At 38.2% G+C, this 19,445-nt stretch overlaps 1 protein-coding gene across 9 annotated transcripts in view; it reads left to right on the top strand.

The window, feature by feature from the left end:
• The window catches only part of RBMS3 (RNA binding motif, single stranded interacting protein 3), a 1,190,010-nt gene that overhangs the window by 743,004 nt on the left and 427,561 nt on the right, over positions 1–19,445 (top strand). For all 9 annotated transcript variants that reach the window (XM_006851603.1, XM_006851596.1, XM_006851600.1 and 6 more), the window contains exon 5: positions 14,685–14,842. In XM_006851603.1, coding sequence (XP_006851665.1) covers positions 14,685–14,842 — 158 coding nt within the window. The remainder of the gene's footprint in view (positions 1–14,684; positions 14,843–19,445) is intronic.

The raw sequence follows: 19,445 nt of genomic DNA, 5'->3' as shown, positions 1-19,445 counted from the left end.
TATACAGGGTCGCTATGCGTCAGAACCAACTTGAGGGCACTTAACAGCAACAACATATTTTACCAGGCAGCTCTAGTTTCATAGGCTATACTGATTGCCGTATGAACTCTGTTGCATAACCCCATGAGTCACCATTTGTGCTGTGCTCTGGGACCAGGGTCATTTACACAGAATACAATGAGACAGGTTATCCTTGAATAGTAGTTTCTGTTGTTAACATGTTTTGCATCTCAGTAATATGTTTGTGTGAGTTTTCCAGACATAACTCTGAGCCTCAGAGAGTCTAAGCCGTCACAGCTAGCAGAAGACACAAAAATGGATTACATCTTTTCTATATTCACATTTGTTGGGATGTTTGTTCCTGAAGTATTCAATAGGGTTCTATAGTAAACACTGGAGTGTTGGTGTGGTGCTGTAGGATAAGCACTGGACTGCAAGGTCAGTTTGAATTGCAAAGTTGGTGATTTAAACTCACAAGTCACCCCTTGGAAATCATATACAGGGTTACTATGAATTGGAACCGACTCAATGGCACTTAATAACAACATAGTCAACTCCAGGAGAATAATGAAGCTTTCTGCTCCTACACAAAGTTACAGCCTTAGCAGCCCTATACAGGGTCACTAAGAGTGGTAATTGACTGAACGGACCTTAACAATAACAACAATAATAAATGTGTAGCCCTGGTATGGCACTGTAAGATAAGCACTGCACTGCTAACCGCAATTTAAGTGGTCCCAACTCACCAGCTTCTCCTTGGAGACCCTATATACAGGGTTGCTAGGAGCTGAAGTTAATAGGGCTTAATTACAACATTAACAATAGTAAACATAGAAGTTGAGGCACAGTGACTAGGTGCTCTGCTACTTACTGAAAAGGCATTGGTTTGATCCTTCATCCACTGTGAGGGAGAAAGATGTCATAATCTACTTTTGTAAAGAATTATAGCTTTGGAAACCTTAGGGAACAATTCTCTTCTGTCCAATAGGGTTGTTCTGTATTGGAATTGACTCGTGTGCAGTGGATTTTGTTACTATAGTAAATGCAACTCTATTCATACCATTTCCATAATTCCATAGTTATTCAAAGGAAGATCATGGTCATTATCAACAAATCAGGTGACACTTCTTTGTCTCCAAATTCACAGCATGCTGCCTCTTATAAAATAGACAATACAAGAGAGCTCCTTAAAAGTGGTGACTTAGACTTTGAGAAAATGTGATGTGATTTCTTTACAATATTGAGTAGTTCTCTATGGTTTTGTTTCTTGTTCTCATTTTTGGCCATCAGGATGCTGAGTGCAAAACCATACATTTTTGTCATGTAGTTATCTATTACAATCAAACTCTAGAGAGTTCTCAATATTGTAAAATGTTAATTTAGCACTTTCTCACAGGAGAAACCACCACATCAGGGCTGATATCTGGTGATACTGAGCTCGAGTTCATGAGGTGCATGTGGAGGGAGAAGTCAAGGAAAGCCAGGAATCCAATTTGGCCACCTGACCCAGGACCACAGGTAATTCAAATTCAGTCATAATGACTCAAGAGATGCATGTAGTCATTCACTGCACCTCTCTCATTAATCGATCTAGAAATTAATGCTGGTAACAGCCCTAAGAAGAACACAAATGATTGGTGTTCAGACCCTCTCAGTGATATTCACATTCAGCATTCTAAAGTTTTTTGCAAGAATTAAACTCACCAATTGAGTTTGAGAATGTGAACTCCAATTGCCATTGTGTCGTTTATCTCACATTTGTGAAAATCAAATGCTTTTTTACTGTGTTTTTTTTTTTCCTTAGGGAAATTGTTCTTATTGGTGCCTTGCAAGGGAGACCTGGTACCACCCTCCTCAGACTCCATCACCACACAGAATTTGTTGTGTTTGCTGAGCACTACACAGTAGATTTTTTGACTCAGAGTGACCTAGGCAGAGTAGACCTGCCTGCAGGTTTTTCTAGGTTGTTATCTTTATGAGTCCTGGTGTGGAGCTGTATGTAGGATAAGCACTGGACTGCAAGGTCAGATTGAACCTCAAAGTTTGTGGTTCAAACTCACCAGCCACTCCTCAGAAACCCTGTACAGAATTGGAATGTGATTCGGAAATGACTTGATGGCACTTAACAACAACAACAATCTTGATGGGAATTGATTGCCAAGTCATTTCCCCTGCAGAGTTGCTGAGTGGGTTTGAACTTCTACCTTTCTGTAAGTAGCCAAGCACTTAACTGTTGAACCACTAGGCTTCATACAAATCTAGGAAAAGGGAGATTCCCAGCTGTCTTTTTCATGGGAGATAAAGGTATATGAAAACATAAGGGAGTCCCTTTTACCATTTAGCAAAGAGAATAAAGGTTACCTACGTAGAAAGCTGACATTTTGGCAGCCCTTTCATACTTCTCCCTTTGGTTGTAACCTTGTGTGTACACTTCCAGAGCTCCTATCTTGGGGCCATTGTTTTCTATTAGCTGCCATTGACTTGCAGCGAACTCATGAGCAATCTGTGTAGGACTGGATCATTGTACTCCATAGGGTTTTCACTGGAGGTAGATTTCAAGGACCATTCTTTTTATTCTGATTTATTTTGAAACCTGTTCAGCTTCATAACAACACACAAGTCTTCAGTGATAAACAGATGGTGGCAGCATTTGAGAAGCATTGGCCAGAATTGAACGGGGCTCTCTCTCCCTGTTCAATATTGAGAAGTCTACCTTTGAACCACCAAGCTGCATGTATCTCTTCATCTGATCAAAGACAATGACATTTGTCACCAAGAAATGCAGAGGTCCTACTATAACAGAGTTTCCAGAGTGGACTTTTTTTTTTTTTTTTATCTTTTCATAACAATACAGACTTGTCCAAACTGTACTGACACTTGCGTGTTGCAGTGGTGGTGGCTGTGTGCTGTGGAATCGGTTCCGACTCATAGCGACCCTGTACAGGGTTTACAAGGCTGTAAATCTTTACGGGAGCAGAATGCCTCATCTTTCTCCCGCGCAACAGCTGGTAGTTTCCAGCTGCTGACCTTGCGGTTCACAGCCCAATTCGCAACCACTATGCTACCAGAGCTCCTATGTGAAGTAGTATAGCCATAATGATCATTAGAAGTCAGGATGACGAGACTTCATCTCTCATACTTTGGACTTATTATCAGGAGGAACCCATCCCTGAAAAGGACATCATGCTAGGTAAAGTAGAGGGTCCGTGAAAAAGAGGAAGACCCCCAATAAGATGGATTGGCATGGCAGCAACAGCAGTGGGCTCAAACTTAACAATTGTAAGGATGGTACAGGATATAATTAATGTATGGCACAAATAATATTTGTGTTTCATTCTGTTGTGCATAAGGTTGCTATGAATTGAAACTGACTGAACAGTATCTAACAACAATAGTAACAACATGATACTGAAGCAAATACAGCCGAAGCAGAAACAGCAGGCAGCTTCTAACTTTCATCCAAAGGTGCTATAATCCCTGCAGCTAGGAGCCGGAACATGGTGATAATATCATCAGAAACAAGAGAATATAGTTCTAAAAAGTTAACTTAAAAAGTCACTCATAAATACCTGGTGCTTTTACGGCAGCTTGTTAATATGGGAGGTACTGACTCCCTTCTTCTGTTTGCTTCTGTTATCAGGCTAGAGAAATCATTTAGATTTTATTATTACTTGTTTTTAAAGTGCTTCAGCATTTAAAATAGACTATTCCATTAAAAAAACACTTGCTCCATTGTCTCCCATTGATTTTTCCTTTCTACAGGTGAGATCCATCGAATATCAATATTTTATAAGTAATCTCCCAAATCACTGTAGTATAGGAGAAAAAAGACTGGATCAAGAATCCAAAAATCTGATGATTACTTATTAGTTGTGATCTTGACTTCGGAAGATGTCAAAGCCAGTTTTCTCTCCTGTAGAATGGGGATAATAATAGGCCTTCTCCCTAAGGAGCTTTGGAGTCCTGGTGTGGCGCTGTGGGCTAATGCGTCAGACTGTAAAGTCATTTGAACTGCAAGGTCGGTGGCTCAAGCTCACCAGCTGATCCTCGAAAACTCTATATACGGTCACTATGGGTCAGAATCGACTCAACAACACCTAACAACAAACCTAAGGAGCTCTGGTAGCATAGTGGTTACAAGTCAGGCTGCTTATCTCATGGTCAGTAGTTCGAAACTACCAGTCGTTCCATGGTAGAAAGATGAAGGTTTCTACTCCCGTAAAGATTTACAGACTTGGAAACCGTACACAGGGTCGCCATGAGTCAAAACCGACTCCACGGCAAATAACCAATAAATAACCACCACTTCATAAGATTATTTAAAAAGACCAGATGCGATCAAATAAACTGGAAGCACTCTAAGTAATATAAAATGTCACTCTTTGTAAGATCATAATATTGTCTTCATACTATATGAACTTCTCTCACAATGTGTTTCTAAATATTTGTAGTCACATGCTTGTTTTAGAGTTGTTATACCACTTGAGGTTTTTTTCTGGATGTTTTGTCACCTCTAGTCAGGACGATTCATCTTAAGACAGCAAGATGACTATAATAATAGAATTGGTTTTACATGATTTTATGATTTTAACAAAAGGACTTGGTAATACAAAAAAGAAGAATTATGTTACTGGGGAAAACAATAGGAATGTAGCCTCTTAAAACAGTTATACTTAAAGTTTAGTGTACAAGCTGCTGGTTACTTATCTGCAATGAAACAGGTATAGGAGTTAGAATAAGCATTAAAACCTTACATACCGATTTGACATTAACATAGCATCAAATCTAAACTGTAGCTGTGTGCCTGTTGAATGTAGTAATAAAAAGTTGGGGCTTGTATATTGCAAATCTTTTTTATTTTATTTCCAGATCATTCATTTTTATTATTGTATTTTACAAAATATTAGTCCATAACAGATTGGAAATTAAAAAAAAAAAGAACCTAACCCCAGGCAACTTGAGAAACACTGTTGCAGCATTTCCATTTAATGTAAAAACTATTTCCTGTATATTTTTATGTATTTTTCTGAAATAAAAAAATATTAGCAGATTGTTGTTTTGAAATAGTGCTCTACTAATAGCCTTTTTTCAGAATCTTGTTTAGATAACAATCATAATGCATGTCCAAGTAACCCAGACCCAGACTCAACCTTTAATCTCGCCCAGGAGTGCAATGTTGTTCTCCATATGTACTGATTTGCTTTGCTATCTTCAAGTGTTCGGACGATGTCTTAAACTTCTAAAAAGCGAATGGTGGTGGTGGTTGTGTAGCACCAGTTCAGACTTATAGAGATCCTGTATAATAGAGTTTCCAAGACTATAAATCTTTACGGGAACAGAAAGCCTCATCTTTCTTCTTTGGAGCAGCTGATAGATTCAAACTGCTGACCTTGCAGTTAGCAGCCTTGCACATAACCCACTTTGATAACAGGGCTCCTTAAAAAGCAAATGTTGTTGTTAAGTGCCTTCGAGTCAGTTCCAACCCATAGCAAACCTGTATAGGGTTTCCGAGGAGTGACTAGTAGCTTGATCCACTGACCTTGTGGTTCAAACCGACTTTGCAGTCCAGTGCATTAACCCATAGCACCACACCAGGACTCCTGAGAAGCAAATAGGTGGAAGTATTTTAGTTTGGCAGTTTATACATACAAAAGGAACCTGGGGAAAGGGAAAGTCATTTTAGGGGGAATTATTTGCATATTCTTGAGTGAAAGTGTAGGTTTCTAATCCCATTAAAAATGGAGGAGATACTTCTAATCTTTTCATGAACACTTGGCAAAACTAAATAATAAATCAAGAAATCCTTATACAGTTTTTAAAAAAATGGGGATCAAAATGGGGTATTTACTTAGGGTGACAGTGAATTTCATGTAAAAAATGTTCTGTGCCACAGGGTGTTTATTCAGTGCTTCTGTGCACAATGGAGACTAGGGCTAGTTACTCCTCTCATAGCCCTGAGTCTGTAGCTTGATACTATGAGTCTAAGAGCTCTTTTCCATTCAACATTCCAGAAAAAGTCTCTTGTGATAACCTCAATCCAAAAGACCTTTTAAAAAATCTTTTAAGCTTAAATATTTATGAATAGTTAGCTCCAAAGTGGATCTAAGGAAGCATCTTGTTCCCTTTGATCGTTTATGAGGTAAAAAGTACAGATGCTATAGGATGGGCTGGAATGGTGCTATAGAATAAGCAGTGGACTGATAACTGCAAGGTTGGATGTTCAAACATGAGGACATTCCTTGTAAACCCTATACAGGATCTCTATGAACCATTACCAGCTTAATGGCACTTAACTGCAATAACAACTTAACAGTCTTTATTATTTGATAACCAATCTGATTATACATTTATTTCAGGAAAAGATACCACTCCATACAGGAAACAATTATCATATTAAATACAGATGTTAGAGCAGTGTTTTTTAAGTTACCTGGGGTTGTTGATTTTATTGTTAAGTGTCATCAAGGTAACCAGTTCAAACCCACCTACTGCTCCTCAGAAACCCTATACAGGGTCGCCATGTGTCAAAACTGACTTGATGGCATTTACCAGTAACAATAACAATGGACAATATATTGAATGATGCAGAAAGTATCAAAAGAAGATGGAAGAAATACCCAGAGTCACTGTACCAAAAAGAAATGGTCAATGTTTAACCCTATCAAGAGGTAGCATATCATCAAGAACTAGTGGTACTGATGGAAGAAGTCCAAAGTATACTGAAGGCATTGACAAAGAACAAGACTCTGAGAATTGGTGGAATATAAATTGAAATCTTTCAGTAAACTGATGCAGAACTGGAGGCACTCACTCATCTATGCCAAGAAATTTGGAAGACAGCTACCTGGCTAACAGATTGGAAGGGATCCATATTTGTGCCAATTCCAAAGAGAGGTAACCCAACAGAATCTGAAAATCATCAGACAGTATCATTTACATTAAATCTAAGTAAAATTTTGCTAAAGATAATTCAAAAACAGTTGTTGTTAGGTGCCGTGGAGTCGGTTCTGACTCATAGCGACCCTGTACAGGGTTTCCAAGGCTGTAAACATTTACTGGAACAGAAAGTCTCATCTTTCTCCAGTGGAACAGCTGGTAGTTTTGAACTGCTGACGCTGAGGTTAGCAGCCCGAACTGCCAGAGGTTCAAGCTGATTCAGATGAGTCTATGGGACAAGGGATATCATTGCTGATATCAGATGGACCTTGCCTAAAAATAGAGAATACCAGAAAGATGTTTACCTGTGATATATTGACTACACAAAGGTTTTTGACTTGGGTAGACCAATAAAAGCTATGAGTAACATTACAAAGGATAAGTATTCCAGAAAGTTTTATTGTGCTCCTGAGGAGCATGTACATAGACCAAAGGTAGTCATTCAAGCAGAACAAAGGGATACTCCAGGGTTTAAAATCAGGAATAGTGTGTGCCAGGGTTGTATTCTTTCACCATATTTACTCAATTTGTATGCTGAGCAAATAGAGTAAGAGTAACTGGATTATATGAAGAAGAATGTGGCATGAGGATCAGAGGAAGACTCATTAACAACATACAATATCCAGAAGATACAACCTTGCTTGTTGAATGGGAAGAGGAGTTAAAATACTTACTACTGAAGATCAAATATCATAGACTTCAAAATGAGTTGAGCCTCAATGTAAAGAAAACAAAAATCCTTACCACTGGACCAGTAAATGACATCATGATAAATGGAGAAAAGATTGAAGTTGTCAAGAACTTCATTCTTCTTGGATCAACTGTCAACACTCTTGAAAGCAGCAATCCAGAAATCAAACGACGTATAACATTAAGCAAATCTGTTGCACAAGACCTCTTTAAAAGTGCTCATGAGCAAAGATGTGAGTTTGAGGACTAAGGTGTGCTTGACCCAGTCCATGGTATTTTCAACAGTCTAATATGCATGTGAAAGTTAATGAATAAGGAAGATCATAGAAGAATCTATATATTTGAGTTATGATGTTAGAGATGAATTACCATGGACTGCCAGAAGAACTAAAATATCTGTGTTGGAAAAAGTACAGCCAAAGTATTCCTTAGAAGCCAGGATGGTAAGTCTTCATCTCTTATACTTTGGACACACTATCAGGAGGGACCAGTCCCATTAGAAGGATATCATGCATGATAAAGTGGAGGGTCAGCGAAAAAAATGTATACATCCAATGTGATAGATTGGTACAGTGGTAGAAGCAGTTCGTTCAACTTTAACAATGGTTGTGAGAGTTGCAGAGGATGAGGCGGTGTTTTGTTTTGTTGTGCATGGGGGTCGCTGTAGGTCAGGACCAACTGGACGGTACCTAACAACAACTACAGCAAAAGGCATGGACCCCAGCACATGGAATACACAGAAATCAAATTGACTACATATGTGGAAAGAGACAGTAGAAAAGCTCCGTATCATCAGCCAAAACAAGGCCAAGATTGTGGATTGCTCTTATTACAAGTTCAAGCTAAAGCTAAAGAAAATTAAAAGAAGTCCAAGAGATCAAAATATGCATTGAACATATCTCACCTCAATTTAGACATCACCTGAAGAACAGATTTGATGCATTAGACACTATAGCCAGGAGACCAGAAGAGTTGTAGGATGACATCAAAAACATCATACAGGAAGAAAGCAAAGGTCATTAAAACACACACACACACAACAACACAGTAAAGAAAGAAAAGACCAAAATGGATGTCAAAAGAAACTCTGAAATTTCCTCTACAGTGTAGAGAAGCTAAAGCAAATAGAAGAAACGAGGAGGTAAAAGAGCTGAACAGAAAATTTCAAAGGGCTGTTCGAGAAGACAAAATTAAGTATTATATTGAGATGTACAAAGACCTGGAATTAAAGAACCTTAAGGGAAGAACATGCTCAGCATTTCTCAAGCTTAAAGAACTGAATAAAATATTCAATCCTGGACCTGCGTTATTGATGGATTCAATGGGCAAAGAATTGGATGGTGCAGAAAACATCAAAAGAAGATACAAGGAATGCAGAGTCACTGTACCAAAAAGAAATGGTCAACATTCCGCAATTTCAAGAGGCAGACTAACCAAAATCCATTGGTGGTGAAGGAAGTCCGAACTGCGCTGAAGGCACTAATAAAGAACCTGACTCCTGGAACTGAAGGAAAGCAAATTGAAATCTTTCAACAATCTGATATAGCAGTGGAGGTGCTCATTCATCTATACCAAGAAATTTGGAAGGTAGCTAACTAGCCAACTGATTGGAAGGATCCATATTTTTGCCCATTCCAAAGAGAGGTGACCCAATGGATTGTGGAAGTCATCAGACAATATAATTAACATCACATGCAAGTAAAATTTTTCTAAAGATAATTCAAAAATGACTGCAAGTGTAAATTACATAGACTACAAGACAATATTGCTGACCCCCAATCAGATGGACTGGCATAGTGTCACCTGCAATTGTGAGGCTGGCACAGGAGTGGGCAGTGTTTCGTTCTCTTGTGCATAGGGTCAGTGTGGGTTCGATCTAACTCAACAACAACAGCAACGACATAATATTTATATATCATACCAGGCTGCTGACATCAGGCATGTTTGTGAGAGGCAATTCCTTTGTTCTCTGTGCCCCATAAAAGGTCAGCACATGGAAATATTGCTTTGGAAACTCATCATTGTGTCTAAGATTTCCCTCGTCCAGGTGATCTATATTTGTCTTTGTCTTGTTTTACTCTTATTTAAGACTTAATAGTGAAGCTAAGGGTTAATGCCCTGCACTTCAAGGTCAGTTTGAATGGTAAGGTCAGTGGCTCAAGCTCACCAGCCACTCCTTGGAATCCCTATACAGAATTACTGTGAGTCAGAACTAATTCGACGATGGCACTTAACTACAACATAATTCATACATTTGAAGAAGAGGGGGTCTCTTTTTTTCCCTTAAGACAGACCATTTTTAATTTGCAGTCTGTCATGGAGTCCTAGTGTGGTGCCATAGGGCAAAAATTGGACTAGTAAAATGCAAGGTTAATATTTCAAGGCCACCAGCTGCTCCTTGGAAACCCTTTCCAGGGTCTATGAGGTGGAACTGATTTGATGGCAATAACAAGTGTTTAGCTAAAGCTATTTAATGAATAGGCAGAAGTTAATAGAAGAAGGAATTCAGTTTATGTATTGCTGTCAGTACAAATATTCCTTTAAACCACAACCTGTTGCATACCAGTTGTTGGATTTTAAGAAGACAGTGTCATGATTTGAAAAAATACTGGACCCAATATAAAAGCACATGGGTTCCATCACTGGCCTTTAATTATTCAGGTATCCCTGGTCACATCATCACTAATCCTACAGCAACTGTATTTTCAACGATTCAATAATCAAATTGGACAGGATTCTTCCTTAGGTCTATTTTGGAGCTAGGTGTTCATGAATATTTAAGTTAAATATATATTTTTTTTATTTTAAAAAAGGTCTTTTTGATTGAAGTTGTCATATGAGATTTTTCTGAAATGTTGAAAGGATAAAAAGCTCTTAGTGTCAGCGAACCTTTTGAAAGTGACCATCTATTTACATTGGTTGCTGGTGTGTTGCTTTAGGATCAGAGCTGAAATTCGATCCACAAGGTCAGCAGTTCAAACCCACCAGCTGTTCCTCAAAACCCTATACAGGGTCACTACAATCTACTTATGTAAACCTGATAATTAAATATAATTGAAAATAAGAATACAAATACTATTTTTCAGTTTATCCTATACCAAAGTTATATTCTCTTTTCAAAGCTACAAATACAATCAAGAATGATTCTGTAAACCCAAGAATAGAATTACTTAATAACACTACCAAACCCTGTATTTTCTCTGCAAACATAAATTAAGGAGTAATACCATCCAATGCTATCTTGTCATTGGGAAAACAAACCTTTGCTGTTTAAATTTAGATTTGGATATAAAAAATAAGTTACTAGGCAATCCCTTTTGTACCAAGCTTTGTGTGGTTATTGTATATCATTTTGAGAAACTTCTATGCATTCTTTTCTTAGTGAATTTAGAAATGGAACTGAAGTAATATAATCTAGTGTTCAGCTGCCCAGAGAAAATTATCAGATCTGTACAATACCCAGGGTCATGTGGGAGGTTACATGTGTTTTTTTAGCTTGATTGAGGGTGGAGGGTTTCAGAATGCTGGACATTTCTAAACCATTTACAGGACTGTGTCTCATGTGAAACCTATACATAAACCAAGAGGCAGAGCTCAAATAGTACCAGGTTATAGTGCCTGTTTTAGAATCAGAAAAGGTATGTGCCAGGGTATATTCTTTCACCGTATTTATTCAAACTGTATGCTGAGCAAATAATCCAAGAAACTGTACTATTTGAACAGCATGGCATCAGGATTGGGGGAAGAATCATTAACAGCCTGTGATCTTCAAATAACACAAACTTGTTTGCTGAAAGTGAAGAGGAATGAAGAACTTACTGATGATCAAAGACTACAGCCTTTAGTGTGGATTACACCTTGACACAAAGTAAACAAAACTCCTCACAACTGGACCATTAAGCAATATCATGAAAATTGGGGAGGAAATTGACATTGCCAAGGATTCTGTTTCACTTAGATCTATCATTAATGTCATGGAAGCAGCAGTCAAGGAAACAAATGATGCATTATTACATTGGGCAAATCTGCAAAAGGTTTCTTTAAAGAATTAAAGAACAAAGATGTCACTGTGAGGACTAAGTTGTGTTGATGTGAGCTGGAGTAATTTCAGTAGCCTCAGGTAGTCCTGGTGCAGCACGGTAGGATTAAGCACTGAACTGGTAATCACAAGGTCAATGGTTCAAATCTACCAGCAGTTACTCTGAAAACCTACAAAGGGCCACTATGAGTTGCAACAGACTCATGGACGCTTAACAACCACAAAAACATATGCGTGAGTAAACTAGATAATGAATAAGGAAGCCCGAAAGAATTGATGTCTTTGAATTATGATGTTGGTGAAGAATATTGAATATACCATCAACTGCCAGAAGAACAAGCAAAATTATTTAGGAAAAAGTATACTCTTTAGAAGTAAGTAAAGGGAGATTTCATCTCATGAGCTTTGGTTATGTTGTTTGGAGGGGCCAGTCCCTGGAGAAAGACACCACCCTGCTTGATAGAGTAGAGGATCAACAAAAAAGAGGAAGACCCTCAATGATACAGATTTTAACACATTGACTGTCACAGTAGTTAAAGTATAACAACAATTGTGAAGATGAGGCAGAACCAGGCAGTGTTTCATTCTTTTGTGCTGACTCATTGGCACCTAACAATGTATGGTTTGGCTCACTCATTGGTAAGTTCAGGATTTTGGCAAGCTGTGAGACTTATCTATTACGGAGCCTGAGTAGACCCAGGAGAATGTTGTTGTTGTTTTTAAGTGCCATCGAGTTGGTTCTGACCCACGGCAACCCTGTACAGAGTTCCCGAGGAGCAGCTGGTGAGCTTAAACTGCTGACCTTGTGGATCAAACTGACTTTTGTAGTCCAGTGCATTAACTAGTAGTGCCACACCAGGATTCCAATCCAGGTGTATAGGATCTGGCAGTTAGAACATAAGAAAATTATTGCTTTCTCAATTATCTTTCATTCCTCATTTATTCTAATTCAGTGTGGTGTGGTGCTAGTGTACTTTTAACACCCCTCTCAATTGCAAATCACCCTTGTTAAAAAGAGAATGTCAGCCAAATGACTTATTGCCCTCTGAAAAAAATTTTTTTTAAAGCATAAAAATAAGAATTACAAATCGGGCTGCAAACCTTAAAGTCAGTGGTTCGAAACTACCAGCTGCTCCGCAGGAGAAAGATGAGGCTTTTTACTCCCATAAAGATTTACACCCTCGGAAACCCTGTACAGGGTCGCTATGGGTCGGAACCGACTCGATGGCACTTAACAACAACAACAACAAGCTATAATTTTAAAATGTTGATTTGTTCACTATTTCTACAGTCATCTTCTGTTTATGACAACCAGCACTAACTTTTTAGTTAGGGTGGCGACTTGGTGTTTTCTTTTTAATGGATTTATGGAACTCCCAAAGGCATGCCAATTTAAAAAGACCTTATTTAGTAAATAACAGAGCCTTGCTGGGAAGAATTTCTAAATTGGTAGAAAATGATTAAGCTTGGGAGGAACTGGGCTGGTGGAATATATACCTAACTAGACAATAAGAAACTGTATTGCTAAATCAAATTCTAGCCCTATCACTTATTATTAGATTGTTCTTGTACAAGATGTTGAATCTGTCATGCCTGTGTTTCCTCATTATCCGGTAAGTGTAATAATATTTACTAAGCTACCTTTCAAGTGATGATGTGAAGATTAAAATTAAAGTATGGATAGTGGAGTGCTATGTTGTTGCTGTTATTAACTGCCACTAAGTTAGTTCCAACCCACAGCAACCCTGTAAAGGGTATCCGTAGAGCAGCTGGTGAGCTTGAACTGCTAACCTTGCAGTTCAAACCAGTGTTGCAGTCCAGTGCATTCATCTGCAGTACCACACTGGTGATATAATGTGAAGGTTAAGAACTGTATAGGTTTCAGAGGGGTTGGGAAGGATGGTTGAATGGAACCAGGAACTATAGGGAGGAAGTGGGGTAACTTGTTACATGCAGGAGATCACAGTCATTAAGATGAGGTGGGGTATGTGACCTATTGGGGTGTATGATCTATTGGTTGTAAAACTAATGATCCATTCTGTATACCTTCACTCAGCTCACAATAAGTTGTTTTGTTTTTTGTTTTTCACAATAAAAAAGCAACTCAAGTATGTACATTTTTTCCGTATTATGTATCTGAAATTTCTTTTTTTATATTATTTTCACTATCTGAGCCAGTAAACAAGATTATAATTATTTAGGAAGGATAATATTATGTCTGCTTTCTTACTGAATCATGCCACAGTAGTATATGTGGATGTGTGTATGAGCAAGAAAAAGATAAATTGGTTTCCACTGTATTGTTTCTACTTTATATATTTCCCCTATACAAAAGCAGTAGTTGTCTGTTTCAGGTTGAAAACCAACTTATTTTAATACTTTTCATGTTGATAGAAAATAAGCATTGAAACAAAATTATGTTTGAAAAATAAAGCTAATTATAGATTTTATTAATCTCAGTGGTTAATAAAAGATAATATAACCTGTGTGAATATTTTGTTGTTGTTAAGTGCCATAGAATTGGTTCCTACTCACAGTAGCCCTACATAGGGTTTCTCAGGAGCAGCTGGTAGGTTTGAACTGCTGACTTTGTGGTTCACAAATCCAGTGCATATCCTACAGCATCATAACAGAAGTCCATCTGAATGTTTAGAAGTGTTAAAAATCATGTAATTTAATCACATATCAAAATTGACTTGTAATGTGAAATGATATTTAAGATCTTGCTTAATATACATTTTTATTGTGAAGAATATACATGTTTACCTTAGTTCATTTGGAACATGTTTATTAATCATTGTCAGGGACTGTTAGACAGAGGGTGTGGCTTACATGGAAGATGGTCTTTGAGAAATCCCCAGCTAAAAGAAAACTCAGTCAAAGTCATGCCCCTAGGGAAGGCGCTTTTGAGAGTATGAAAATGGACCCTAGATTGCAGCTTGAACAAAAATGTATCTGTCTGTGAAATAAATTTTGAAATATTCCAAACTCACTGCATTTTTTTTTTTCATTCCCTTAGCAACAAGAGCAAGACCCAACAAACCTGTACATCTCAAATCTTCCCATTTCTATGGATGAGCAAGAACTTGAGAATATGCTGAAACCCTTCGGACATGTGATTTCCACAAGAATACTAAGAGACGCTAATGGAGTCAGCAGAGGAGTTGGCTTTGCCAGGTAAACCATTAGCTCTGTCTATATTCTGTCCCCTTTGTTCCATTTTCATTCCATTTGTTTCCAGTAATAGGGCCCAAAGTGATAGAATATGCAGAAAAGAAAAAAAATGAAGCCTTATCAGAGCATCTCTCATTGATTCTTTGCTTGGAGCCAGAGAATTCCAATGTAATTATAAATACAGTGTGCTTGCTAAAATATGTACATAGAATGTTTATGTGTCATGAGTCATAATGATATGCATACTCAGTTTGTAAGCCTCTCTTTGTCTGTAGATCAACAAAATCAGATGCAGCCAAATTCTACTAAGACTAGTAAATGCCCAGAACCTCAAAGCAAAAGAGTCCAGGTGGTGAACAAAGTATTCAAATGTTTAGAGAGATGGTAGAACTTCTCAGCAAAAAGAAGAGAAGACAGATTTAGAGAAACCTGGATGATTGGGAAGTCCCAAGGAACCAAGAAATATAAGGGAAGGTCAAGGGGGGTATTTGCATTTAAGAGACGCTGTCTGTGTGTTTTTGGTGTTTTATTCAGAACAGGAAAATAATAAATTGTTCTTCTTCCATTGTTGGGAAAGGAAGACTACTTTTCATTTTAACTTTAAAGGAATGTTTACAAATGAGGATTGCAGGGAGGAATGAAGTTTCAATGGTTGTACCTGCTGTGTTTTCATGAAAAACAAAACTGAAAGAATCCCAGACAGAGAGAAACTGCTCCATACGAAGGAAGCAAAGCGAAAGTCTTGTGTCCATGAAGTGGAACGTGTATGCGTGTCTCCAGCTAACTTGACATGGATGAATGGAATGATGTTATGTACCACATCTGAAGTTGTTGTTAGGTGCTGTCCAGTCAATTCTGAATCTTAGCTACCCTATATAGGGTTTCCAAGGAGCAGCTGGTGAGTTTGAACTGCCAACCTTACAGTCCAAACCAACCTCAAGGTTTCGTGCTTATTCTAGTTAGCTCATTGGTTATAGGTTGTACACCTACAAGGAATCCATGGTGACATGAAAAACCATTCCAAACCAAGCTCCATTAGCCCACCTTGAAAGATAAAAATTTGTATTATAAATGCCAACTGATCTCTAATTTTACTTCCTTGAGGTCAAGGCCCATGTCTTAAAATTATTTTTATTCCCCACTACTGCTTACACACAGCAGAGCAGTAGACATATATGCAAAGTACAAGATGGGTGATTTGACAGGGAATTAGCAGGGTTTCCTACTCTTCCTGGCTTTAAAGTACCAGGGGATTTTGAAACTTTGTTGGGAAACTTAATTATCTTTTCTTTGCATTGTCCACATTTTTTTTTTTTTTTTTTTGAAGCTCCTCTCTTTATGAGGCACTCAGGCTTGAAAATGTTGATGACTGTTGATTTTCACAGAGAAGGGCACTGCCCAGTCTCTGAATTCTGCCCACCTGGTTATTCTCTGAAAGTATATAACCCGGGATTAGAGATGTGAACAGGGTGGTAACTCTCTGAAATGATTGATATGTTTCACTTTCAAAAGCATGAGAGTTTCATTAATTATTCTTCTCTCCAACCCCACCCCCAAAAAAGAAAACTCTGTAACAAATTAGTTTCTCCCTTATTTATTCTCCTACTAAGGAATGTACATATTCAAACTCATCAAGAGAATATATTGTCTAAGACAATGTGTAGTAATGTTTTTAAAACAAAGGATTTTTTGTGTGCGCTACAAAGGTTGAGTTATTAATTTCTTTTATATTTATTTTTTTCTGGAAACAGAGTTCGCCTAAAATGAATTCTTTTCTTCTGAAATGCAGAGCCAAGTAATTAATGTACATTGTAAAAGGCACAACTATAACCGTAGCATTGGATATCATGAAATGATAAAACTTAACAAGGTTATTGTTTTTAGAAAGATGAAGAGTGGGGATTTTAAATTACTTCATGCCTTATGGGAATGCAGCCTCTCCCTCTCCAGTGCACTTTGCATATAGTAGCAACAATGATCCCTTAAAAATGCAAATCAGATCTTGTCTGTGGCTTGCTTATTACCTTACAATGAATGCTGCCTGAGTGATTTGACTTACAGATCTCAATATCATTCCTGATCATTCTTTCTTATCTCTCTGGCCTCAACTTTTCCTGCCTCAGGTCAAAGGCTCAAGTCAGGAAACTGCTCTTACCCTGGCTTTTGCTTCCTCATCCCCCAGGTATGGGCTTACAGGTCATTTCTTCAAAGAAGCCTTGACTGACCTCTAACCCCAGCCTTTAGGCAGTGTCAGCTGCTCTAGTTTCAGTTCCTGTTAAGAGATTTTTATTCTTGCAGTTTGCTTGCTTTTGTTTCTAAAATATAAAGTATTACAATTGTAATCAATTAGTTATTTATATGTTTATCTTTTTTAATGCACTTGTCATTATGGATCACATCTACCTTTTCCATTTTTTTGGGTGAAATGTTGAATGGTTGGATAATTGCACAATTACCAGTCTATGAATTCTCTGAATGATTAAACTGAAAAACAAAACAAAACAACAACAACACAAAAACTATGAACTTTAAATATAAATTACTGGCAGTCACATTCCAGTACTATAACTTAAATCTCAGTACTTTAATATATTTTATAATTTCAGAAGGTGGCATGGTGATGAAAAAGGAACACATTGGTTGAAGTTCAGACAGTGATTTCTTATGCTTAAGAAATTATAAAGGAAAACAGACTATCTCGATTTTGTAAAGAAGTCAAAAGAAACAAACAAAAAACAATATACAATTTCATTCCTCATGTTCTTTTAGCCTTGTAATTGTGAGGAGCAAATTCTCATGATTTCCCTAATTTGATGAGGAAGGTTTAATTACTTTTCCACTGTGTTATAAATAAGTTGTTGTTTCATCTCATAGGACCCTGTATAGGGTTTCCAAGGTGCAGCTGGTGAGTGGCAAGCCAGCCTTGTGGTTCAAAGTGAATTAGCAGTGCAATACATTAACCTACAAAGCCACAAAACAAGGTACTGTCAAATTGTTACAGCAGTTTTAGATTCGTGGTCAAAGAAACCAAGGCCACTCGGAGAAGTGAAGCAGAGTTTCAGATTTTATTAAGCCGGCTGATTCAGAGGAGCTAATTTCTCCAGATTCTGAGCCCTGAATGGAAGGCAATACAGGCCTATATGGGGCCAGAGACCAGGGAGGGGCCAGGCTGCATACCTGTTTGAGGGCAGGGGGGAAACCAGGGGAATTGGTCTCTTGTGGTGACCTGATTAGCGTTTTTGCTTGCCTCCTGGGCTAGAGAGGGCAGTGACCTTTTCCTGTTCAAAATCAGTTTGACTCTTAGAAAACTTATGCACAACAGAACGAAATGATGTCCAGACCTGCGCCCAGCTCAGAGTCTTTGTTACTCTTGAGCCTGTTGCTTCTGCCACAGTGCCAATCCATCTGGTTGGGGGGTCTTCCTCTTTTTTGCTGACCCTCCACTTTAGCAAGCATGATGTCCTGATTGGTCCTTCCTGTCAGCAAGTCCACCGTCTTGCCATCCTGGCTTCCAAGAAACATTCTGACTGTTCTTTTTCTAACACAGATTTGTTTGTTTTTCTGGTAGTGTTCGATACTTTTAATATTCATCTCCAACACCATAAGTCAAATGAATCAGTTCTTCCTTATTCACTGTCCAACTTTCAGATGCACATGAGGCTACTAAAAATGCCATGGCTTTTGTCAGGTGCCCTTTAGTCCTCAAACCGAAATGTTGGTTCCTGAACACTTCAAAGAGGCCTTGTGCTATCAATTTGCCTGATGCAAACTACTTATTTATCTTCATCCAGAACTATCTTCTCTCTTATTCATAGTGCCAGAAGAAGACAAGTAAGAAGATTTGCCAAAATTCCTAATTCTTGACAGTCCTATTGGGGCTGCTAATCACAAGGTCAGTGTTCGAACCGCCACAAAACCACCAGCCACTTCTTGAATACCCCATGTAGGGTCACTGTGAGTTTGAACCATCACAGTAACTGTGTAACAACAGCAATGTGGTGCCACTGTAGGATAAGCACAGAACTGCTAACCACAGGGTTGGTGGTTGAAATCCACTAGCCACTCCTTGGAAACTCTTTACAGAGATGATAGGAGTTTAAACTGACTGAGTAACACTTGGCAACAAACAACTTCATAACAAATTGAACACTCATACTTTAAGAACTTTGGATGTGTTCTTTCAAATACCATCCCCTTCTTTTTTCTACTCAGTCTCTCTCAATAATAGTTTGTTCTCTGAATCACAAAACAGAATTTTTGATTTATTCTTTTCTCAATTTATTACAGGATGGTACATAGCTAGTGAGAAAACGTAATGAATTCTGTGCAGTGGATGCCTTGGGACCTTTTAATGTACAGTCTCCAAATCAGCATCAGCACCCATAACACCTGTGAATTTTCTAGAAATGCAAATCGTTGCGCCCCATCTGAGATGTGTAGCACTGTAGGATCAGCACTGGACTACAGAACCACAAGGTTGGCAGTTCAAACCCACCAACTGTTCATCAGAACCCCTATACAGGATCACTATGAGTCAGAACCTGCATTTAACAAGAGCTCTGGTAGCGTAGTGGTTACGAATCGGGCTGTGAACCTTAAGGTCAGT

This window comes from Chrysochloris asiatica, unplaced genomic scaffold (assembly GCF_000296735.1).
Source record: "Chrysochloris asiatica unplaced genomic scaffold, ChrAsi1.0 scaffold00030, whole genome shotgun sequence".
Lineage (NCBI taxonomy): Eukaryota > Metazoa > Chordata > Mammalia > Afrosoricida > Chrysochloridae > Chrysochloris > Chrysochloris asiatica.
This window is presented reverse-complemented; position numbering and strand designations above follow the sequence as displayed.